The sequence below is a fragment of the Numenius arquata genome, unplaced genomic scaffold (assembly GCF_964106895.1).
Source record: "Numenius arquata unplaced genomic scaffold, bNumArq3.hap1.1 HAP1_SCAFFOLD_1129, whole genome shotgun sequence".
NCBI classification, from domain to species: domain Eukaryota; kingdom Metazoa; phylum Chordata; class Aves; order Charadriiformes; family Scolopacidae; genus Numenius; species Numenius arquata.
The window spans coordinates 6427-30657 of record NW_027414227.1 but is presented as its reverse complement, the minus strand read 5'-3'; the positions used below and the strand labels follow the sequence as shown (position 1 = coordinate 30657).

Here is a 24231-nt window from a genome sequence, read left to right as displayed (position 1 = left end):
CGGTGGTGATGCCCCTCCCGGTGGTACCCGATCCGGTGGTGATGCTGGGCATGGTGGCACCTAGTCCGGTGACGATGCTCATCCTGGTGATGATGCCCATCCCAGGGGTGCCAGGACTGTCGCCGCCCGGCCCGACGGTGCCCAGCGTGTTGGTGGTGCCCGGTGCGGGGGTACCCAGAGCGGGGGTGCCCGTCCCGGGGGTGCCCGGGGGTGCGGGACCCCTCAGGCCTCCGAGGCCGCCTGGGGCTTGAGCTGCGCCTTCTCCATGGCCGTGCCGTAGGGCCCCGCACGCTTGAAGAAGCCCAGCTAGGGGGGGGTCAGGGGGGGCCCCCAGCCTGGCCCCCCCATGTCCCCTGTGCCCACCATGTCCCCTGTGCCCCCCCTCATTTCCCTGTATACCCCCATGTCCCCCATGTCCCCCATCCCCCTCCATGTATCTGTGCCCCCCTATGACTCCCCATGTCCCTGTGCCCCCCCATGTCCCCTGCACCCCCCATGGTGCCCATGTCCCCTGCACCCCCCCGCATGCCCCCCATAGCCCCTGTGCCCCCCCCCCACACCGTGTCCCTTGCACCCCTGCCATGCCCCCCATCCCTGTGCCCTCCCATGTCCCCTGTGCCCCCCATGGTGCCCATGTCCCCTGCACCCCCCCATGCCCCCAGTCCCATGTGGCCCCAAAATGCCCCCCCCCATGCCCCCCTGTACCATCCCTCCGCCACCTGTGTCCCCCCCCCCCAGCCCCACCCTGTAGAGGCTGTAACAAAGCCCCCCCCATCCCTCCAGCTTCCCTGCCCTCACTGGACCCCCCCTTGTAGGGACCCTGGCGGAGTCCCCCCCCCACGCTCCTGTCCCCCCCATTCCCCCCCCCACTAGCCCCCCCCGGACCCACCTTGTAGAGGCCGTAGCAGAGCAGGGCGAGCAGCAGCAGCCCCAGCAGCACGGCCAGGACCACCACCCACACCGGCACCCCCCCGCTGCCCTCGGCGCGCGTCCACTGCAGCCCCGTCACCACCTGCGACACACGGCGTCACCCATGGGGTCACCCACAGCGTCACCCACGGGGTAACCCCCCCCACCCATGGGGTCACCCTTGCAGCCCCATCACCCCCTGCCACCCCCCAGTGTCATCCATGGTGCCACCCACAGCGTCACCTTGTGCCCACTGCAGCCCCATCACCCCCTGCCACCCATGGGTCACCAGTGGGGTCACCCACAGTGTCATCCATGGTGCCACCCACAGCGTCATCCATGGTGCCACCCACAGCGTCACCTTGTGCCCACTGCAGCCCCATCACCACCTGTGACCCACAGCATCACCCATGGGGTCACCCACAGTGTCACCCATAGGTCACCCTTGCAGCCCCATCACCCCCTGCTACCCCCAGCGTCATCCATGGTGCCACCCACAGTGTCACCTTGTGCCCACTGCAGCCCCATCACAGCATCACCCATGGGGTCACCCACAGTGTCACCCATGGGGTAACCCCCCCACCCATGGGGTCACCCTTGCAGGCCCATCACCTCCTGCCACCCACAGTGTCACCCCAGGGGGTCACCCACAGCATCACCCATGGGGTCATCACCTGCCACACACAGTGTCACCCACAGCATCACCCGTGGGGTGATCCTGTGCCTATGGCAGCCCCGTCACCCCTCGCCACCCATGGTGCCACCTATGGGGTCACCCACAGCACCACCCAGGGTGTCACCCTGTGCCCACTGCAGCCCCGTCACACCCTGCCACCCACGGTGTCCCCTGTGGGGTCACCCACTGCGTCACCCCATGCCCACAGCAGCCCGTCACCACCTGTGACCCATAGCATCATGCCCAGTGCCACCCACGGGGTCACCCACAGCATCACCCCACACCCGCTACAGCCCTGTCACCCACAGCGTCACCCATGGGGTCACCACCTGCCACCCACAGTGTCCCCCACAGCATCACCCATGGGGTCACCACCTGCCACCCATAGCGTCACCCACAGCGTCACCCATGGTGTCACCCGTGGAGTCCCCCATGGCATCACCCGCATTGTCCCCCCACCCCGGCCGTGTCCCCCCTTGTCCCCACTGTCACCTGCAGCTGCTGGCTGGGGTAGTGCAGGGGCCGGACGCGGTACGGCAGCCGCAGCACCCGGTACTCGGCATCACAGCGCAGCGCCTGCACCCGCACCTCCCGCTGCGGCAACCGAGTCAGTGCCACGGGCAACCACGGCACCCATGGGGCAACCATGGGCACCCGCAGGCAACCATGGCACCCCCATCAGCGCCACAGGCAACCATGGGCACCCATGGGCAACCGTGGCAACCATAGCACCCCCATCAGTGACATGGGCACCCACAGCATCCCTGTCAGTGACATGGGCAACCATGGGCACCTGCGGGGCAACCATGGCACCCATAGGCAACCGTGGCACCCAGGGGGCAACTGTGGCAACCGTGGGGCAACCATGGCACCCACGGCACCCCTGTCAGTGACACGGGCACCCACGGGCACCCACAGGGCAAACCATGGGCACCCCCAGCACCCCTGTCAGTGACATGGGCAACCATGGGCACCTGCAGGGCAACCATGGCACCCATAGGCAACTGTGGCACCCATGGGGCAACCGTGGCACCCACGGCACCCCTGTCAGTGACACGGGCACCCATGGGCAACCATGGGCACCCCCAGTACCCCTGTCAGTGACATGGGCAACCATGGCACCCACGGGGCAACCATGGGCACCCACTGACACCTCCCCCCCCCCCCCGCCAGGGGACAGGGGCACCCATTAACACCCCCCCCCCCAGGGGACCAGGGCACCTACTCACCCACCCCCACGGGTGACCGGGGCACCCACTGACACACCCCCCCCCCCCCCCCCCCCTCACCCCACGGTGGGCAGGGCCCCCACTAACCCCCCCTTCCATGGGAGTCAAGGGCACCCACCCCCCCTCCCCATGGGGCCAGGGCACCCACTACCCCCCCCACCCCGGGCAACCAGGGCACCCACTCGCCCACCCCTCCATGGGATCAGGGCACCCACTGACCCCCCCCACCCTCCCGTGGGGGACAAGTGCACCCACCCCCCCACCCCACCCCCGGGGGGCCAGGGCACCCCCCCCCACCCCCAGGGGACAGTGGCACAAGGGGGTCCCAGCGGGGGGGGGGTGGGGATACTGGTGGCCCTAGGGGCTTGTTGGGGTGCTGGGGGAGGATGGGGACACTGGGGGTGGCAGGGGGGTCCCGGGGGGGGGGTCCTGGGGGGGCACCGGGGACTCACCTGCCGCAAGGGGGGGGCCCAGATGTGGAAGGTCAGGCGCAGGCTCACCCGCTGCTGCTTCTCCAGCCCCCCCATGGGGCAGCTCAGCCGGAAGCACTCGGCCTCGGGGCACGCCTGTGACACCCCCCCACCCCGTGTCACCCACCACGGGGACACCCGGCCCCAGGTGTCACCCGCAGCGGGGCCACCCCCCCCCTACATCAGCCACAGCAGAGACAGACACCCCACCCCGTGTCACCCGCCTCGGGGACACCCGGCCCAAAGTGTCACCCACAGCGGGGCCACCCCATCACAACACCCACAGCAGGGACAGATGGCCTCCCCCAGGTGTCACCTACAGGTGTCACCCATCTCGGGGACACCCAGCCCCCCCCCCATACATCACCCCCCCCATGGGGGCACCTGGCACCCCAGGTGTCACCCTCCCCCTTGGGGACACCCGGTCACCCCATACACCACCCACTATGGGGACACCTAGCAGCACAGTGTCACCCCATGTGTCACCCGCCTGGGGGACACCTGGCCCCCCCCATACATCACCCACCCCGGGGACACCTGGCACCCCGGGTGTCACCCCGCTTTGGGGACACTGGGCACAGCAGTGGGGACAGCACCCGTGGGGTGGGGGGGAACGCGCCACAGGGGCTGCCATGGGGCAGGACGTGTGACAGGGACAGCAGGGGACGTGGGGACACGCAGGCACTGACCAGGGTGAGGGGGGGCGTGGGGGGGCCACCACCCCGTGTGTCCCGTGTGTCCCTCGTCAGCATGTCCCCCGTATCCCGGCGCTGCAGGACGTGCGTCCCCGGGCTCTGCTCCTGCTCCTGCGGGAGGGGTCAGCTCTGGGGACAGCCCTGTCACCCTGCCACCCCCTGCCACCCCCTGCCACTGCTGTCCTCTTATCCCCGCCACCTCCCAGTGCCACCCAATGTCCCCAGTGCCCCTCAATGTCCCCAGTGCCACCCGGTGTCCTGAGTGCCCCTCAATGTCCCCAGTGCCACCCAATGTCCCCAGTGCCCCTCAGTGTCCCCAGTGCCACCCAATGTCCCCAGTGCTCCACCTCCCAGTGCCACCCAATGTCCCCCAGTGCCCCTCAATGTCCCCCAGTGTCACCCGGTGTCCTGAGTGCCCCTCAATGTCCCCAGTGCCACCCAATGTCCCCAGTGCTCCACCTCCCAGTGCCACCCAATGTCCCCCAGTGCCCCTCAATGTCCCCAGTGCCACCCAATGTCCCCAGTGCTCCACCTCCCAGTGCCACCCAATGTCCCCCAGTGCTCCATCTTCCAGTGCCACCCAATGTCTCCAGTGCCCCTCAATCTCCCCAGTGCTCCACCTCCCAGTGCCACCCAATGTCCCCCAGTGCCCCTCAATGTCCCCAGTGCCACCCGGTGTCCTGAGTGCCCCTCAATGTCCCCAGTGCCACCCAATGTCCCCAGTGCTCCACCTCCCAGTGCCACCCAATGTCCCCCAGTGCTCCACCTCCCAGTGCCACCCAATGTTCCCAGTGCTCCATCTTCCAGTGCCCCCCAATGTCCCCAGTGCCCCTCAATGTCCCCCAGTGCTCCATCTTCCAGTGCCTCCCAGTGCCCCCCCCCAGCGCTCCATCTCCAAGTCCCACCCAACGTCCCCAGTGCCCTCCAGCGCCCCCCAGTGCTCCATCTCCCAGTGCCCCCCACTGTCCCCAGTCCCCGTCCCCTGGGCGCACCACCAGGCGCAGGCTGTCCAGGCGGTGGCTGGCGGAGCAGTTGCGGGGTCCCGAGTGGCCGGTGACATAGAGGAGGGGGTGGCCGCGGTAGCTCAGGGGACAGCTCAGCTCCAGGGTGCCGTGGCTGATGGCGCTGGGACCCTCATTCACCACCTGATGGCACCAGGGGGGACATGGCAGCGGGGGGGTGGGGGGGGGATGATGACACCCACGGCACAAGGACATGGCAGCCACAGGGGACCCCACGGCATGGGGACATGGGCACCCCTGGGGTCGGGGACATGGGGACCCACAGGGCTGGGGACAGGGGCACCCCTGGTTTTGGGGACACAAGGGACCTGTGGGATCAGGGACATGGGGGTCCCCAGGGTTGTGGGACAGGGGCACCCCAGGGTTGCGGACATGGGGACACAGGGACGTGAGGATCCACAGGGACAGGGGCACCCCTTGGGTTGGGGACATGGGGACCCCTGGGGTTGGGGACACAGGTACCTGTGGGGTCAGGCACACGGGGACCCCTGGGTTTGGGGACATGGGGACCCCCAGACATGGGGACCCATGGAGACAGGGACACAGGGACCTGTGGGGAACGGGGACATGGGCACCCCTGGGGTTGGAGACATGAGGACCCCCAGGGTTGGAGACACAAGGACCCCCAGATATGGGGACATGGGCACCCCTGGGGTTGGGGACACGGGGACCCCCAGGGTTGGAGACACAAGGACCCCCAGATATGGGGACATGGGCACCCCTGGGGTTGGGGACATGAGGACCCCCAGATATGGGGGACATGGGCACCCCTGGGCTTGGGGACACGGGGACCCCCAGGGTTGGGGACACGAGGACCCCCAGATATGGGGACATGGGCACCCCTGGGCTTGGGGACACGGGATTGGGGACAGCCCCCCCCACCTCATAGACGTGCTCCACGGGTGGCCCCAGGTCCTGCAGCTTCTGGGGTGTCTTCTGGGGCGACCACCCCCCCTCGGGGATAATGACCACGTCAGGCCGGGACACCCTGGGGGGGGCGGTATGGGGGGGGGGTGGTCAGGCAGGGCTCAGCACCCCGTGTCCCCCATCCCGTACCCCCCCCCCCGGGGGGGTGGCACTCACCCGAAGGCAGAGAGGCGGGTGGCCGCCCGCACCTCCAGTGTCACCGTCACCACCTCGCTCTGAGAGTTGTTGGCGTTCTTGCTGTCGGTGCATGGTGGGGGGGTCACAGCACGGCACCCCCCCCCCCCCCCCCCAGCTGCTGGCACCGGGGGGCACCTGCTGCTGGGGGGACCCCTCCCTGAGGCCAAATGGGACCCCCCTGCACTCTTGGGGACCCCCCCAGAAGTGTCCCAGATGGGATGTTGCAGGCTGGACCCCCCCCCCACACCCCCCCCCAAAGACCCCCCACCCCCAAGACCCCCCACTGGGGACCCTCTACTCCAGAGCCCCCCCCCCCCCCGCAGGGGCTCCCCTGACCACCCTCACGCAACCAAGACGCCCCCATGATCCCTCAGCTGGGACCCCCCCACCCCAGGGTGTCCCTGGGTGGGACCCCCCACCTCTGAGCCCCCCCACCTCTGAGCCCCCCCACTGGGGTGCCTCCACTCCAGAGCCCCCCCAGCAAGATCTTCCCTGACTGCCCCCAACCCCCCCACGATCCCTTAGCTGGGCCCCCCCATCCCAAGACCCCCACCCCAGGGTGCTCCTGGGTGGGGACCCCCCCCGCCTAAGCCCCTCAGGGTGCCCCAGGTGGGATCCCCCCACCCCAGAGCCCCCGCACTCGGGTCCCTCCACCCCCCCCAGCAGGGTCTCTCCTTACACACATACCCAACAACACACCCCCCCCCCAACCAAGATCCCCCCCCCAGTACCTTAGCTGGGCTCCCCCCACACCCCAAGGTGCCCCAGCTGGGACCCCCCCACCCAGGACCCCCCCCCCCCCGGCCCCCCCACCTGCGGATCTGCAGCTCAAAGCGGATGCTCTTGCTGCTGTCGCTGAGGTGGGGGACGGTGAAGCGCAGCCCCCCCCAAATCTGAAGGCAGAGAAGGGGTGTGTGTGTGTGTGTGTGTGTGTCACTCCAGGCCCCCCTCCTGCACCCCCGGCCCCCCCACCCTGTGCCCCCCCCACTCACGCTGGCGCCTGCCTTCATGGGGTTGCCCAGGTCGCAGATGAGGGGGCTGGAGGCATTGCCCCCCCCCAGCTCACAGCTCAGCGCTGAGAAGTTCTGGGGGGGGGGGGGAGGAAAAGGGGGTCAGGGGTGCTGGCACCCGTGGGGGCCACCCAGGGGCACTCAGCCCCGCCCCCCCCCCCCCCGGGGAAACCCACCCTATAGCCAGGGAGCACCCATATGCACCCCCTATACCTGGGGGCACCCCCACGTCCCCCCCCCCCTCACATGAGCGGCACCCACCAGCACTCACCCTGTAGCCAGGGGTCACCCCACGCCCCCCCCCCTCACCTGGGGACCACCCAGAGGCACCCACTCCACACCTGGGGGGCACCCACCCCATACCCAGGGGACACCCCCATGCCCCCCCTGTCACCTGGGAGCACCCACCCTATATCCAAGGGGCACCCTGTACCCCCCACCCCTCACCTGGGGGCACCCCCATGGCCCCCCCCTCACCTGGGAGCACCCACCCTATATCCAAGGGGCACCCTGTACCCCCCACCCCTCACCTGGGGGCACCCCCATGGCCCCCCCCTCACCTGGGAGCACCCACCCTATATCCAAGGGGCACCCTGTACCCCCACCCCTCACCTGGGGGCACCCCCATGCCCCCACCCTCACCTGGGGGGCACCCCTATGCCCTCCCCACACCTGGGGGCACCCACCCTATGGCCAGGGGACACCCTATGCCCCCACCCCACACTGGGGGGCACCCACCAGCACCCACCCCATACCTGGGGCACCCCTATGCCCCCCCCCACCCAACCTGGGGGCACCCACCCTATAGCCAGGGGACACCCCCATGCCCCCCCACCCCCATCCGGGGGCACCCACCAGCACCCACCCCATACCTGGGGACACCCATCCTATATCCAGGGGACACCCATACGCCCCCCCCCCCCCCCCACCTGGGGACACCCCCACACACACTTGGGCTCCCCTTGTGCCCCCACCTCACACCCAGGGGCACCCACTCGGTACCGGGGGGGCACCCCCCTGACACCTCCCCCCCCCCCCACCCCGGCACACGCACCCCATGTGGGCGCAGCACCCCGGTGTACTGGGCGTGGGGGGGGGGCCGCACATGCAGCTCGGCCTCATAGGCCCCCCCCTCGCCCTGGTTGCGGGCGTTGAAGGTCAGGTTCAGGCTGTTGCGGTCCCCAAGGTAGACAGCTTTGCGGTCCCTGCGGGGACACTGTGTCACGGCCACCCTGTGTCACCACCCCGGGTCCCCCTGGAACCCCCAGACCGCCCCCCGACCCCCCCATTTCCCTCCCCCCCCCTTCTCCCCCCCCGCCTTACACGGAAGCCTCCAGGTGCAGGTCGGGCACACAGACGTTGTCCTCCCCGCAGTCCAGCTGGATGTGAGCCTGCGGGGGGGACACAGGGACATGGGGACATGGGGACAGAGGAGGCACACAGGGGCAGGGGGGGCACAGGGGTGATGGGGGAGACAGGGGCGGGGGGGGACATGGGGGTGATGGGGGACATGGGGACAGAGGGGCACACAGGGGCCGTGGGGGGCATGAAGGGGATGAGGGAGACAGGGACAATGGGGGACATGGGGACAAAGGGGCACATAGGGGTCGGGGGGCACAGGAGTGATGGGGACATGGGGACGGGGGGGCACGGGGGCGATGGGGTAGACAGGGGCGATGGGGACACGGGGGACATGGGGACCAAGGGGCAACGGGGTACATGGGGACAGAGGGGCACGCAGGGGCGGGGGGGGGGGGACACGGGGGTGATGGGGGACACAGGCAAAGGGGGGGACATGGAGGTGGTGGGGACACGGGGGCGATGGGGACACGGGGACATTGAGTGATGCAGGGGACAACAGGTGATGGGGGACAATGGGCACTAGGGGGTGGCACTGGGTGCCATAAGGTGACACTGGGTGGCACAGGGAGGGAGGGGGCCCTAGGGGGTGCCATAGGGTGACACTGGGTGGCTGGGGTCGGACAGGGTGTCAGGGGGTGCCATGGGGGTGACACTAGGTGGCATGGGGAGGGAACAGGCACTGGGGATGGGACAGGGTGACACTGGGTGCCATGGGGTGCCATGGGGTGACACTGAGTGCCATGGGGAGGGACAGGGCACTGAGGGTGACACTGGGTGCCATTGGGTGACACTGGGTGCTATGGGGTGCCATGAGGTGCCACTGGGTGCCACTGGCTACCATGCGGTGCCACCGGGTGCCATGGGGTGGGACAGGGTGCCACTGGGTGCCATAGAGTGCCACGGGGAGGAATGGGGTGCCATGGGGTGACATGGAGTAGGACAGAGTCCCATAAGGTGACATTGGGTGGCATGGGGAGGGTGGGGGCCCTGGGGGGTGCCATAGGGTGACACTGGGTGGCTGGGGTGAGACAGGGTGCCATGGGGTGACACTGGGTGCCATGGGGTGACACTGGGTGCCATGGGGAGGGACAGGGCACTGGGGATGGGACAGGGTGACACTGGGTGCCATGGGGTGTCATGGGCTGGGACAGGGTGCCATGGGGAGGCATGGGGTGACACTGGGTGCCATAGGGTGACACTGGGTGACACTGGGTGCCATGGGGAGGCATGAGGTGGCACAGGGTGCCATGGGGTGCCATAGGGTGACACTGGGTGCCATGGGGAGGCATGAGGTGGCACAGGGTGCCATGGGGTGCCATAGGGTGACACTGGGTGCCATGGGGTGGGACAGGGTGCCATGGGGTGCCATAGGGTGACACTGGGTGCCATGGGGTGGGACAGGGTGCCATGGGGTGCCATGGGGTGACACTGGGTGCCATGAGGTGGGACAGGGTGCCATGGGGTGCCATAGGGTGACACTGGGTGCCATGGGGTGGGACAGGGTGCCATGGGGTGCCATAGGGTGACACTGGGTGCCATGGGGAGGCATGAGGTGGCACTGGGTGTCATGGGGTGGGACAGGGTGCCATGGGGTGCCATAGGGTGACACTGGGTGCCATGGGGAGGCATGGGGTGACACTGGGTGTCATGGGGTGGCACAGGGTGCCATGGGGTGCCATAGGGTGACACTGGGTGCCATGGGGAGGCATGGGGTGACACTGGGTGTCATGGGGTGGCACAGGGTGCCATGGGGTGCCATAGGGTGACACTGGGTGCCATGGGGTGCCATGGGGTGACACTGGGTGCCATGGGGTGGGACAGGGTGCCATGGGGTGCCACCGGGGGCTCCAGGTCCTACCTTGGCCTCCAGCCGGGTGCGGGTCCCCGCTGCCAGCACCGGGTGCAGCCCGTGGGCATCGGGGGGGGCCTGGGGGTCCAGGGCGAAGCTCAGCCCCAGGGCGATGGGTGACAACTTGTCCCGAAACTCCGACTCATTCTGGGGGGGGGGGGGGACGACACATGACACGACACACACAACACACCCCCAGTGGGTGGGGGGGTCCCATAGGGTGTCCCCCCCACTCCCCCCCCCACCTCAGAAGACCCATAGGACGTACCCGCAGGAAGACAGCCATGGTGCGGCACTGGGTGCCCCCCCCGTTGGGGACAGGTAGGGTGAGGGTGCGGGTGGGGTGCCCCCCCGGGAGGAAGAGCGCCCGACGAGCCCCCCCGGCCTTCGCCCCATCCACGCTCAGCTCCACCGCAAAACCTTTTTTTTTTGGGGGGGGGAGGAGGGACGGACACCCGCGTCAGGGACCCTGGGGTCCCTGATGCGGGTGTCCCCCCCCCCCTTCATGTCCCTTGCCCTCCCCCCCCGCCCCGCGACTCACCGATGGGACCGGGAAGGTGACGCCCCGAGGCGTTGAGGCAGAAGCTGACATTGATGCTGGGGGGGGGGGGACAACACACAACAGGGGGGCCACCCATCAGCCAGGTGTTCCCCCCCCCGGTGTACTCCATCTCTGACTGTCCCCAACACCTCTGGATGTACCCCCCCCCCCCCTCCCCGTGTCCTCATCACTCCTCAGAGCCCCCCCCATGGACCCCCAAGAGTCCCCTGTCGCCAGCAGCCCACTCAATGCCCCCCCCCATGGTCCCCCACCAAGACCTGGGACCCCCCCAGGCCCCCCCAGTGCCTTCCTTCCCAGTGTCACTATTGTCCCCAAGCCCCTGTGTGACCCCCTTGATTGTCCCCAAGCCCACCGTGCCCCCACGTCCCCCCGCAGTGTCCCCAGGAACCCTCCCTGGTGCCCCATCTTGGGGTCATCCCCCCCAGACATGGAACCCCCAGAGCCCCCCCCCCAGTGCTCCCAATAACCCCCCTCCCAGTGTCTCTGCTGTTCCCAAGCAGTCATGTGACCTCTGGGGTGTCCCCAAGCCCACCGTGCCCCCACTTGTCCCCATGTCCCCCCCAGTGTCCCCAGGAACATCCCCTGGTGTCCCCTCTCAGGGTGCCCCCCACAGACCTGGGACCCCCAGAGCCCCCCCCAGTGTCCCCCCTCAGTGTCTCTGCTGTCCCCAAGCCCCTGTGTGACCCCTTGGTGTCCCCAAGGTCACCTGAGAATCCCTGGGTGTCCCCAAACCCCTCCATTCCCCCGTTTATCCCATGTCCCCCCGGCCCCGAGACACTCGCCCCCCTCCCCTCCCAGGTGCCCATCACCCGCGGTGTCACCCACCAGGGGACGTGGAGGCCGGTGGCCTCGAGGACACAGCCACGCTCCTCGGGGTTGAACATGGTGGGGAAGACGCTGAGGGTGGCACCGGCGTGGACAATGGGGCGGCCCCTGGGGACAGGGTGTCAGGGACACCCCGGGGACACCCCCCAGGCTGGGGACACCCCGGGGACACGCCCCCCAGCCGGGGACACCCCCCCCCCCGACTTCTGGCACCCACCTGTAGACCACGGCCGTGTCCACCCCAAAGGCACCCACCAGGAGGTCTGTGGGGAGAAGGGGGCAGTGGTGTCACCAGATGTGGGGTGACACGGCCGGGGGGGAGGCAGTAGGGGTGGGCTCTGGGGCTGGGTGACCTCTCCATGGGGTGGGACGGCCAGGGATAGGTGTCCCCAACCATGGGACGTCCATGGGGTGGCATCAGTGGGGTTGGGAGTCCCCTGCCATGGGGTGGCATGGCCAGCCAGGTCATCTTCTGCCATAGGACGTTTGGGTCTGGGTGTCCCCGACCATGGGACACCATCAGGTGGCACAGATGGGTCTGAGTGTCCCCTGCCATGGGGGGGACATCTGGGGCTGGATGACCCAACCATTGGGCACCCATTGGGTGGCACGGATGGGTCTAGATGTCCCCTGCCATGGGGTGGCACATCCAGGTTGGGTGTCCCCAACCACGGGGCACCCATGGAGTGGCATCAATGCGTCTGGGTGTCCCCAGCCGTCTAGGATCCACAGGGTGACATGGATGGGTCTGGGTGTCCTCTGTCATGGGGTGCCATGTCCAGGCTGGGTGTCCTCTGCCATGGGGCACCCACCTATGGGGACATCTGGGGGTGGGTGTCCCTTGTGATGGGGCACCCATAAGGTGGCATAGATAGGACTGGGTGTCCCCTTCCATGGGGTGGCATGTCCATGCTAGGTGTCTCCAAGCATGGGGTGGCATGGCCAGGCGGGGTGTCCCCTGTCACTGGGGGGACATCTGGGACTGAGTATCCCCAACCATGGGGTGGCATGTCCAGGCTGGGTGTCCCCAACCATGGGGCACCCATAGGGTGACATGCATGGGTCTGAGTGTCCCCTGCCATGGGGTTGGGTGTCCCCAACCATGGGGTGGCATGGCCAGGCGGGGTGTCCCCTGTCACTGGGGGGACATCTGGGACTGGGTGTACCCTGTCACTGAGCCCCTTGGGGTGGGCCCCCCCCATGCCCGGGTGTCCCCAGTGGGGGTGGCGTGTCCCTTACCTGGGTAGCCATTGCCATCCAGGTCGGTGGCCCCGCGCAGGGCGGCTCCGAAGAAGTCGGGGTGTCGGGTGGGGGTCCAGTGCCCCCGCAGCACCTGGGCGGGCTGGGGGTGCAGCCCCCCGCCCCCCCCCGCTGTAGATGTACACCAGCCCCTGCCGCCCCTCGGCGCCCAGCGGGGCCCCCACCGCCACGTCTGCGCCACCACGCTCGGTGAGGGGGGGGGGGGGCCACAGGGGGCATGGCACCCCCCCAGCACCCCCCTGTGTCACCCTTTGCAACCCCCCAACCCAGCCACCCCCTTGAACCCCCCACACCCCCCAACCCTGGCACACCCCCCCCCCCATGTCACCCTATAGTCCAGGCACCCCCCCTGCACCCCCTGTCCCATCCCCCCGCCCCCAACTCCCAGCACCCCCTGTCCCCCCCCGTGCCACCCTGTGTCCCCCAACCCTGGGCACCCCCCTGTGTCACCCTCTGCAACCCCCCCAACCCAGCCACCCCCTCGGACCCCCCTGCGCCCCCCCAACCCTGCACCCCCACCCCCCAACCCTGGGCCACCCCCTGTGCCACCCTATAACTTGGGCACCCCCCTGTGCTCCCCTCTCTGGGCACCCCCTGCACCCCCCTGTGACCTCCCCGCCCTGTGCCCCCCCCTCAACTTCCCTGTCCCCCCCCCACCTTGGGCACTCCTGGGCATCCCCTGCATCCTTTGTGCCCCCCCCGGCCCTGTCTCCCCCCTCCAGACACTCCTTGGTTACCTTCTGCACCCCCTATACCCCCCCCCGGGGCACCCCGATGTGCCCCCCCCAATCCTGGGCACCCCCTGGGAACCCCCAATGCCCCCCTCACCCTGTGCACCCCTTGGCATCCCCTGTTCCCCCCCCAACCCTGTGCACCCCTTGTGCTGCCCCCCCTGACACCCCCTGCCTCCCCTGTGCCCCCCCGTGTCCTGTACCCCCCCTGCCCTGGGCACCCCTTGGTAACCCCCTGACACCCCCTGTGCTACCCCCTTGTGCCCCCCCCCAACCCTGTGCCCCCCCCTTGGCATCCCCTGCGCCCCTTGTGCCCCCTCCAACCCTGTGCCCCCCCCTTAGCATCCCCTGCGCCCCTTGTGCCCCCTCCAACCCTGTGCCCCCCCCCTTGGCATCCCCTGCGCCCCTTGTGCCCCTCCCAAACCTGGGCCCCCCCCTTGGCATCCCCTGCGCCCCTTGTGCCCCTCCCAAACCTGGGCCCCCCCCTTGGCATCCCCTGCGCCCCTTGTGCTCCCCCCAACCCTGTGCCCCCCCCTTGGCATCCCCTGCGCCCCTTGTGCCCCCCCAACCCTGTGCCCCCCCCTTGGCATCCCCTGCGCTCCTTGTGGCCCCCCCAACCCTGTGCCCCCCCCTTGGCATCCCCTGCACCCCTTGTGCCCCCCCCAACCCTGGGCACCCCCCTTGGCATCCCCTGCACCTTTTGCCCCTCCCCCCAACCCTGGGCACCCCACGCACCCCCTGTGCCCCTCCCCAGTCCCCCCCCCCCCCCCGGTGCGTGTGCCCCCCCCCGTGCCCCCTTGGCACCCACCGTTGAAGCCGTCCAGGTCGAGGTCCCCCAGGGGGGCGATGGCGCTGCCGAAGCGCCCGAACTCCTGGGGCCCGGTGAGGGCCATGGTGGGGGTGGGGGCCATGGCGGCGGGGGGGTCCCCACCGGGGGGGTCCCCCCCCGGGGGCCGCTGCAGGTACAGGTACACCCTGCCCACCTCCTGCACCCGCCCCTCCCCGCTCCGCGCCATGAAGAGGGGGGCCCCCACCAGCAGGTCGGCCAGTCTGTGGGGCAGCGGCTGTCAGACACCCCCCCCCCCCCCCCCCCCCGCCAGCACCATGACACCCCCCCCGGGGTGGGTCCTGGGGCGGGGGGGGGGGGGGCACCCGTGGGTGCCCGGTGACAGCACCCATAGAGGTGTGGGGGGGGGTCACTCACCCGTCGTTGTTGACATCAGTGGCTGCCACAGCGTAACCGAAATAGGCTGCCATCTGGGGGGGGGGGTGTGATGGGAGGGTGATGGGGGGGGCGCCCCCACCCTGCACAGGGGCCCCCCCTCCGCCCAGTGTGGCTGCTCCCAGTATGTAGGGGTGCCCCCTGACCTTGCATGGGGTGCTCCTGCCCCACATGGGTGCCCCCCACCATGCCCAGGTGCCCCCCACCCTTCAGAGGTGCCCCCCGCCATACATGGGAGTTCCCCCCCCCCCCCCCACGTCCAGGTGGCCCCCTACCATATAGAGGTGCCCCCCACCTTGCAGAGGTGCCACCCCCATACATGGGTGCCCCCCCCCCATACATAAGCACCCCCCAACCTGTAGAGGTGCCCCCTCCCCACATAGGTGCCCCCCACCATACATAGCCCCCCCCCCACCATACACGGGTGCCCCCCCACCCTCTGTGGGACACCCCCCCCCCCCCCCTCCAGCCCCCCTCGCACCCAGGGAGACTGTGGAGGCACCCAGCACCCCAGGTGGGCACCCCCACACCCCTGGGACCCCCCCGGGACCCCCTGCCCTCCCTGGGCCCCCCTGACCCCCCCAGGGACCCCCCCCAGCCCCCCCCGGCCCCACCTGCTCCCCCGAGAAGTTGTACAGGGACTTCATGTTGGTGCCATTGAGGATGGTGACCTGGGGACACAGGGGACAAGGGGGGGACACTGTGGCAGCGGCCAGAGAACCCAGACAGCTGCCCCCCCCACCTCGGTGCCCCCCCCCCCACCGCGTCCCCTGTCCCCCCCTGTCCCCCATCCCCGTGTCCTTACGTAGCCATAGGTGAGGTTGCCCTTGGGGACACCAGCCACAAAGTCTGCAAGGGACAAAGTGACACCGTCAGGGGGGTGCCCTGGTGGGGGGCTGTGTCACACAGCCCCCCCACCCCCCCCCCCCGCCGTGTCACACCCCCCCACCCCCCCGGCACCCTGGTGGCACCCACCTTGTGTCATGTCCCCACTGAACTCGCCGACCGTCACCGAGTAGCCTGGGAGGAGGCAGAGGTGTCACCCACGATGTCACCCGTGTCACCGTGCCCCTCCCCGTGCCACCAATACCACCCTGACCCCCGTGTCCCCAACGCCCCTGTGCCCCCCCCCATGTCCCTGTGCCTCCCCTCCCTGCACCCCCATGTCCCTCCTCCGTGTCCTCGTGTCCCCATGCTCCTGTGCCCCGATGCCCTGTGTCCCTGTCCCCCACGTCCCTGTCTCTGTGTCCCCACGTCCCCAACACCCCCCACACCCCGTGTCTGTGTGCCCCTGCCCCCCCCATGTCCCCGTCTCCTGCAGCCTCATCTCCCCACGACCCCACGCCCATGTCCCCATGCCCCCCTCCCACCATGTCCCCTCCACGTCCCCCATGTCCCTGTGCCCCATGTCCCCTCATATCCCCATTCCCCGTGTCCCCATGCCCCGTGTCCCCTCATATCCCCATTCCCACGTGGCCCCATTCCCCGTGTCCCCATCTCCTCCAGGACCCCATATCCGTGTCCCCAGGCCCCTGTCCCCCCATGTCCCATCCTCCCATGTCCCCACTCCCATGCCCCCATCCCCTGTCCCTGTCCTCCCATGTCCCCCATGTCCCCGTGCCCCTGTCCCCCCATGTCTCGTGTCCCCACGTCCCCTGGCAGACCCATGTACTCATGTCCCCATGTCCCTGTCCCCTGTCTCCCACCGACCCGTGCCCCCACCCCTGCCCCTGTCCCCCCACGTCCCCTGTCCCCCAGCAGACCCATGTCCCCATGCCCATGTCCCCCCCACGTCCCCTGTGCCTCACAGGCCCCTGTCCCCTGTCCCCACCCTGTCCCCTGTCCCCTGCAGATCCCTGTCCCCATGTCCCCTGTCCCCTGTCCCCCACAGACCCATTTCCCCATGCCCCTGTCCCTGCAGACCCATGTCCCCCCACCCCTGTCCCCCTGTCCCCTGTCCCCTCAGACCCCTGTTCCCCCAGACCCCTGTCCCCTGTCCCCCCAGTCCTCTGTCACCCGCAGCCCCATGTCCCCATGTTCCCCACATCCCTTGTTCCCCTGTCCCCTGTTCTCTCAGACCCCTGTCCCCTCAGACCCCTGTCCCCCCACCCCTGTCCCCGCAGACCCCTGTCCCCTGTCCCCCTGCCCCTGTCCCTGCAGACCCATGTCCCCATGCTGCTGTCCCCCTGTCCCCTCAGACCCCTGTTCTCTGTCCCCCTGTCCCCTGTCCCCTCAGACCCCTGTCCCCCTGTCCCTGTCCCCACAGACCCCTGTCCCCCCACCCCGGTCCCCCTGTCCCCACAGACCCCTGTCCCCTGTCCCTGCAGACCCATGTCCCCATGCTCCTGTCCCCCTGTCCCCTCAGACCCCTGTCCCTTCAGACCCCTGTCCCCCCACCCCTGTCCCCACAGACCCCTGTCCCCTGTCGTCCCCCCCCCGCAGACCCATGTCCCCATGCTCCTGTGCCCTGTCCCCTCAGACCCCTGTCCCCCCACCCCTGTTCCCCTGTCCCCTGTCCCCACAGACCCCTGTCCCCTGTACCCCCCCCCGCAGACCCATGTCCCCATGCTCCTGTCCCCCTGTCCCCTCAGACCCCTGTCCCCTCAGACCCCTGTCCCCCCGCCCCTATCCCCACAGACCCCTGTCCCCTGTCCCCCCGCCCCTGTCCCCGCAGACCCCTGTCCCCTGTCCCCCCGCCCCTGTCCCTGCAGACCCATGTCCCCATGCTCCTGTCCCCTGTCCCCTCAGACCCCTGTCCCCCCGCCCCTGTCCCCGCAGACCCCTGTCCCCTGTCCCCCCCCCCCGCAGACCCATGTCCCCATGCTCCTGTCCCCTGTCCCCGCAGACCCATGTAGCTGTCGTCGTGGCTGGGGGCTGCCTGGCGCGTCTGGAGCTGCCCGGCCACCTCCTGGATGAAGTACTCGGGGAAGCTGGAGGCGGCGATCTGCTCCTGCGTCGCCGACATCACCTGCCCTGGGGGTGCGGGGGGGCCCTCAGCACCCGGGGGGGGGGGGGGGGGGGCTGCCCCCGGGGCAGGGGATGGTCCGGGGGGGGGGGTGCAGGGAGGGGTACTTGGGGACGGGAGGGACAGGAGGGGGTGTCCGGGGGCAGGCAGGGGCAGGTAGAGGTATTTGGGGGCAGGAGGGGCAGGCAGCGACAGGCAGGGGAGATTAGGGACAATCAGAGGAATTTAGGGACAATCAGAGGAATTTAGGGACAATCGGGGGCGGGCGGGGGTGTCCAGGGACAGGCAGGGACAGGCAGGGGTATTCGGGAGCAGGAGGGACAGGCAGGGACAGGTAGGCACAAGCAGGGCAAATTAGAGACAATTAGGGCAGTTTAGGGACAATAAGGGACAGGCAGGGGCAGGCAGGCAAGTTTGGGGACCATTGGGGGAGTTTGGGGACAGGCAGGGACAGGCAGGGGAGTTTAGGGAAAATTAGGGCAGTTTAGGGACAATAAGGGACAGGCATAGACAGGTAGGGGCAGGCAGGGAAGTTTGGGGACAGGCAGGGACAGGCAGGGGAGTTTGGGGACAATCAGGAGAGTTTGGGGACAATCGGGGACAGGTAGGGACAGGTGGGGGAGTTTGGGGACAATCAGGAGAGTTTGGGGACAATCGGGGACAGGTAGGGACAGGTGGGGGAGTTTGAGGACAATCAGGAGAGTTTGGGGACAATCGGGGACAGGTGGGGACAGGTAGGGACAGGTGGGGGAGTTTGAGGACAATCAGGAGAGTTTGGGGACAATCGGGGACAGGTAGGGACAGGTGGGGGAGTTTGGGGACAATCAGGGGAGTTTGGGGACAATTGGGGACAGGCAGGGGAGTCTGGGGACAGGCAGGGGCCGGGGTCTCACCTTGCCAGAAGTAGCTGCCAGGCCCCCCCAGCAGCACCCGTCCCGTCTGTGGAGAGAGCAGGCCCCCCCCCGTCAGCCTGGGGCACCCAGTGGGCTCCCCCCCCATTGCCCCCTGACCCCTATATACCCCCCCACCCCCACATACCCCCCTGTGACCCCCAATATACCCCCCATACCCCTATATACCTCCCCATATACCCCCCTGTGACCCCCAATATACCCTCTGACCTCTATATACCCCCCCACACACATACCCCCCCGACCCCTAATATACTCCCCATACCCCTATATACCCCCATGTACCCCCTGTGACCCCCAATATACCCCCCATATCCCCTTACCCCCATGGACCCCTGCCCCATCCATGCCCCCCAACCCTCACCCCCCCCATCCCCTTGATACCCCCCATGTCCCCCCATATACCCCATGCACCCCTTGTCCCCTGTGCCCCCCCCATGACCCTCCACTTACCCCCCATGACTCCCAAATACAGCCCCCATGGACCCCTGCCCCTCCATGCCCCCAACCCTCACCCCCCCATCCCCATGATACCCCCCATGGTCCCTGTGCCCCCCCCCATGCCCCACATGCCCCCCCCATGCCCCCACCTGGGTGAACTCGGCGCTGAAGCCCCCCTGGCAGTAGCCCTGCCCGGCCGCGGAGTTCAGGTCTGTGGGGAGAGGGGGGGTTGCAGCAGTTGGGGGGGCACTGGGAGGACCAGGGGTCCCATGGGTGCTGGCTGGGGGGGCCATGGGGGTGTCACCCCCTCCAGGGAGCTGGTTGGGGGGACACAGGGATGTGACCCCCTCAGCGGGGGGGGGCTCATGGTTGGGGGGCCATGGGGGTGTCACCTGCTGGGGGGGGCCCAGGGTCCATGGGGGCTGATCGGGGGCCCATGGGGGTGTCACTTCCCCAGGGGACCGGGCTGGGGGGGTCAAGGGTCCTATGGGTGCTGCTGGGGGCCATGGGGATGTCAGCCCTGGGGTGCCAGGCTGGGGGGCCCAGGGGTCCCATGGGTGCTGGTTGGGGGGCCATGGGGGTGTCACACCCTGGGGTGTTGGGCCGGGGGGGGGGCAGAGGTCCCATGGGTGCTGGCTGGGGGGCCATGGGGGTGTCACCCCTGGGGTGCCAGGCTGGGGGGCCCAGGGGTCCCGAGGGGGCCGGTTGGGGGGCCATGGGGGTGTTACTCCCCCAGGGGTCTGGACTGGGGGGGTCAGGGGTCTCATGGGTGCTGGCTGGGGGGCCTTGAGGGTGTCACCCCTGGGGTGCCAGGCTGGGGGCATCAGGGGTCCCGAGGGGGCCGGCTGAGGGGCCATGGAGGTGTCACCCTCTGGGGTGCCAGGCAGGAGGGATGCCTGGGGGTGTCCCTGGGTCCAAGCAGGGTCCAGGGGGGGGTCACCCTGGGGGTGCTGGGCATGGAGGGGCAGGGGGGTGATGCCCAGGGACCCAGGGGTGGCAGGCAGGGGGTTGGGGGGGTGTCACCCATGGGGACTGGGCGGGGGGGGATGCCCAATGGTGCTACCCATGGGTGCTGGGCAGGGGGGGGTGTGCCTGGAGGCTGCCTGGATGCACGGGGAGGGGGCGGGGGGGGGGGGGTGTCCCACCTGAGCGACACGGCGCGTACTCCACGAACTTGGAGAAGTTGCCGATGGAGAGGAAGCAGGTGCCCACCGGCTCCCGGCCCCCCCCCTCCTCCTTGGGGGGGCTCCAGCTGTACAGGGGGGCGCAGGCCTGGGGGGGTGGGTGGGGGGATGACACAAGGCAGATGGTGGGGGGGGGGGGCACAGAGGGTCCGCACACAGATGGACCCCCTGCCACCTCTGTCCCCCCTGCTCCCTCCGTGACCCCTGTTGACCCTCCCCAGTGCCCCCCCCCCTGCCCCATGCCCCACCCTATCCCTCCCCGTCACCTCCCTCCCCCCCGTGGCCCCCCCGTACCAGGATGGAGGCGTTGTGCGCCCGCACGGTGGCCCCGAACCACTGCAGGGACTTGAACTCGACGGGGTCGGGGGTCTCCGTGCTGTTGCCCCCAAAGTCGTGGGTGCGGGTCCCTGTTGGGGGGGGGGGGGGGGGGAGGAGGGGTCAGGCCAGCCCCCGCTGCTGCAGCACCCATGGGACCCCCCCCTCCCCAGCACCCGCTGCTCCCTCCCCAAGGTTTATCATTAACCAGGCGGGACACGAGCCCGGTGGCGGTGACAAGGTCACGGGGGGGGGGGGGGGGGACGGACGACACATGGCCATGGGGGACGATGACGTGGGGCTGGGGGGGGCCCATGGGGGGCTACTGGGTCCCATGGGTGCTGGGGGCCGTGTCCCTGCTCCAGCCATGCCCATCCCTGTCCCCGGGCCTGGCTGTGCCCTGTCCCCATGCCTGGGGGTGTCCCGTCCCCACCCATGTCCCCATCCTTGTCCCCAACTCATGTCCCTGCCCCCACGCCTGGGGGGGGCCCACCCCACCTGTGTCCCCGTCCTCTACCTGTGTCCTCACCCTGTCCCCATACCCTGGGGGTCCTGTCCCCATCCTCGTCCCCCATCCGTGTCCCCCACCCTGTCCCCATGTCCAGGAGGACTGTCCCCACCATGTCCCCATACCTGGGGGGTCCTGTCCCCACCTGTGTCCCCATCCTTGTCCCCCACTCGTGTCACCACCCTGTCCCCATGCTTAGGGCTCCTGTCCCCACTCGTGTCCCCATCCTCATCCCTCAACCTGTCCCCATATCCAGGGGTTCCTGTCCCCGTCCTTGTCCCCTACCCCTGGCCCCCCATGCCTGGGGGAACCGTCCCCCCCCCGTGTCCCCGTCCCCTTACCGATGTGGTCGAAGTCGATGGGGGTGCAGTTGTCACCGGGGGGCCAGGGGCAGTGGTAGACGGCCCCCCCCTGGGTGACATTGGGCTGGCTCGTGTTGGCCTTGGGGGCACCCACCAGGATGCTGACGCTGTTGGGGGGGGTGGGAGGGTGAGAGGGATGCTCGGGGTGGGGGGGGAGGGGGGGACAGGGGACTGTCCCCATGGGAACACAGTGACCGTCACCCCCAGGGCACCCCAGGATGGAGGGGACACAGGAGCCCTGGTGTGGGGGTATCCGGAGGGGGGGAGGGAAACCTCAGTGTGTCCCCCCCCCGGTGTGTGTCCCCCCGCCCCGACTCAGCCCACGGGGCCGGGCCTGGGTGACCCCTTCCGGCTCCGTGGGAGAGGAAGCGCCGAAACCACCCACGGCCGTGGGGGGGGGGGGGGGGGGGGGGAGACCCACTGTGGCGGGGGGGGGGGAGTGAGGGCACCCAGTGGCACCCGGGACCCCAGAGGATGCGGAGACACACGGGGGGTGCCCCCCAGTTTGTCCCCGGACGCCTGGGTCCCTCCCGGGTGTGGGTCACGTGTGGGCGGTGGGGGGGTGGGACAGGGCCGTGCCCGGACGCCTGGGTCCCCCCCGAGCCCCCACCGCCCCCCGGGGGCAGCTCCCGGCTCCGGTTACAGGAAACGCTCCGGCCGGGGGCTACGGGGCCCCGGGACCACCGGCGGGGGCCGGAGCGGGGCGAAGGGGGGGGGGGACACCGGAGCCGGGACCGGGGCTCAGCCCCCGCCCGGTGCCCTCAGCCCCGCCGGAGACCCTCGGGGCCGGAGCGTTCCCGGTTCCCGTTACTCCATCCTGCTCCCCGGGACCGCCCTGGTCCCGTTTCCCGGTTCCCGCCCCGGTCCTGGTTCCCGTTACTCCGTCCCGCTTCCCGTTTCCCATTCCCGGTCCCGTTTCCCGTCCCCGGTTCCCGCTTCCCATTCCCCGCTCCCCGGTGCCCCGTTCCCGATACCCCGCCCCCGGTTCCCGTTACCCGCTCCCGGTCCCGTTCCCCACCGCCCCCCTCCCCGCCCCCGCCCCGTTCCCGGGGCCGCTCCCCATCCCGCCGGGGCCGGTCCCGGTCCCGCCCGTTCCCCATCCCGCTCCCTCCTGCCGGGGCTCCGTCCCGCTCCCGGTGGCCGCTCCCGTTCCCCGTCCCCTCCCGGTAACCGGTGCCCAGTTCCCTGCCCAGTTCCCGGGGCCGATCCCGGTGCCCGGACCCGTCTCGATGTCGCTCCCGCTCCCGTCCCGCCCCGTCCCGGTGCCGTTCCCGGTGCCGCTCCCGTTCCCGGTGCCGTTCCCGGTACCTGCGGGGCCGGGGCAGGTAAAAGTCCAACGCGAAGCCGAAGAGGGACCCGGGGGCCCCGCGGAAGGCGACGGGCCGCGATTCCTCCAGGTTGAAGGCAGCGACGGGCAGCGGCGGCGGCAGCAGCAGCGGCAGCAGCAACGGCAGCAACGACCGGGGCCGGGGCCGGGGCCGGGGGCGGCGCGGGGGGGCCGCGGCCGGGGCCATGGCGGAGCGGGGCTGGCCGGGCTCGGCGCTGCCTCCCGCTCCCGAGTCCCCTCGGAAAGTGCCCGGGGGGGCCCGGCCCGCCCCGCCCCGCCGTGACTCACCGGGGAGGAGCCAGAGCCCCGCCGGGCACCGGCACCGGCACCGCACCGGGACGGGACGGGACAGCCCAGGGCACGGGACGCCCCGGGGGGAGCGGGAGACTGGCGACCGGGACACCCTGGGAGCAGTGGGACATCCCGGGGGGAGCGGGACACCGGGGACTGGGAGATCCCGAGGGCACCGGGACATCCCGGGGGGAGTGAGACGCCAGGGACTGGGGGATCCCGGGGGCACCGGGACACTCTGGAACACTGGGACATCAGGGACCGGGACACACCTGGGGCATCGGGACACTCCGGAGGGACCGGGACATCAGGGGCTGGGACACTCCTGGGGCACTGGGACACTCCTGGGGCACTGGGACACTCTGGGACACCGAGCCATCAGGGATGGGGACACCCGAAGGGCACCGGGACACGCTGGAACACTGGGACATCAGGGTTGGGGACGTCTCCGGGGCAGCAGGACACTACAGAGGAACCAGGACATCTAGGACTGAGACACCTGAGGGACACTGGGACACCCAAGGGATACTGGAACACCCTGGGACACCAGGACATCGGGCATGGGGACATCCCTGGGGCACCAGGACTCTTTGGAGGGACTGGGACACCCAAGACTGGGACACCCGAGGGACACCTCAGGACATCAGGAATGGGGATGCCCGAGGGCCAACGGGACACCCTGGGAGCACCAGGACATCAGGGACTGGGACACTCGAGGGACACTGGGACACCCCGGGGCACTGGGACATCAGGGACAGGGACACCCCAAGTGCACCAGGATACCCTGAGGTCACTGGGACACTGGGGACAGGGACACCTGAGGGACACCAGGACACTGGATACTGGGGACCAGATCACTCGAGGGCCACCAGAAACAGGGACACTAGGGACTGGGCTACCCGAGGGGGACTGGGACACCAGGAACAGGGGTGACACTGGTGGGACCAGGACACCAGGAACCGGGACACCTGAGGGGATGCGGACACTGGGAACAGGGACCA

The 24231-nt window shown here is 69.7% G+C and overlaps 1 protein-coding gene across 1 annotated transcript; it reads right to left on the bottom strand.

The window, feature by feature from the left end:
• Positions 1-222: 222 nt before the first annotated feature.
• ITGA5 (integrin subunit alpha 5) lies at positions 223-23126 on the bottom strand. Its single transcript, XM_074167041.1, is given in 31 exon segments — positions 223-306; positions 890-1012; positions 2078-2179; positions 3267-3380; positions 3974-4084; positions 4972-5124; positions 5884-5989; positions 6085-6165; positions 6919-6998; positions 7098-7190; positions 8170-8320; positions 8439-8506; positions 10336-10473; positions 10595-10746; positions 10868-10923; positions 11714-11821; positions 11931-11976; positions 12953-13070; positions 13072-13145; positions 14513-14754; positions 14909-14961; positions 15541-15597; positions 15732-15775; positions 15902-15946; positions 17774-17899; positions 18785-18830; positions 19393-19454; positions 20389-20515; positions 20722-20834; positions 21592-21719; positions 22921-23126. Coding segments are annotated over 31 exon segments (3207 nt in total).
• Positions 23127-24231: the final 1105 nt, after the last annotated feature.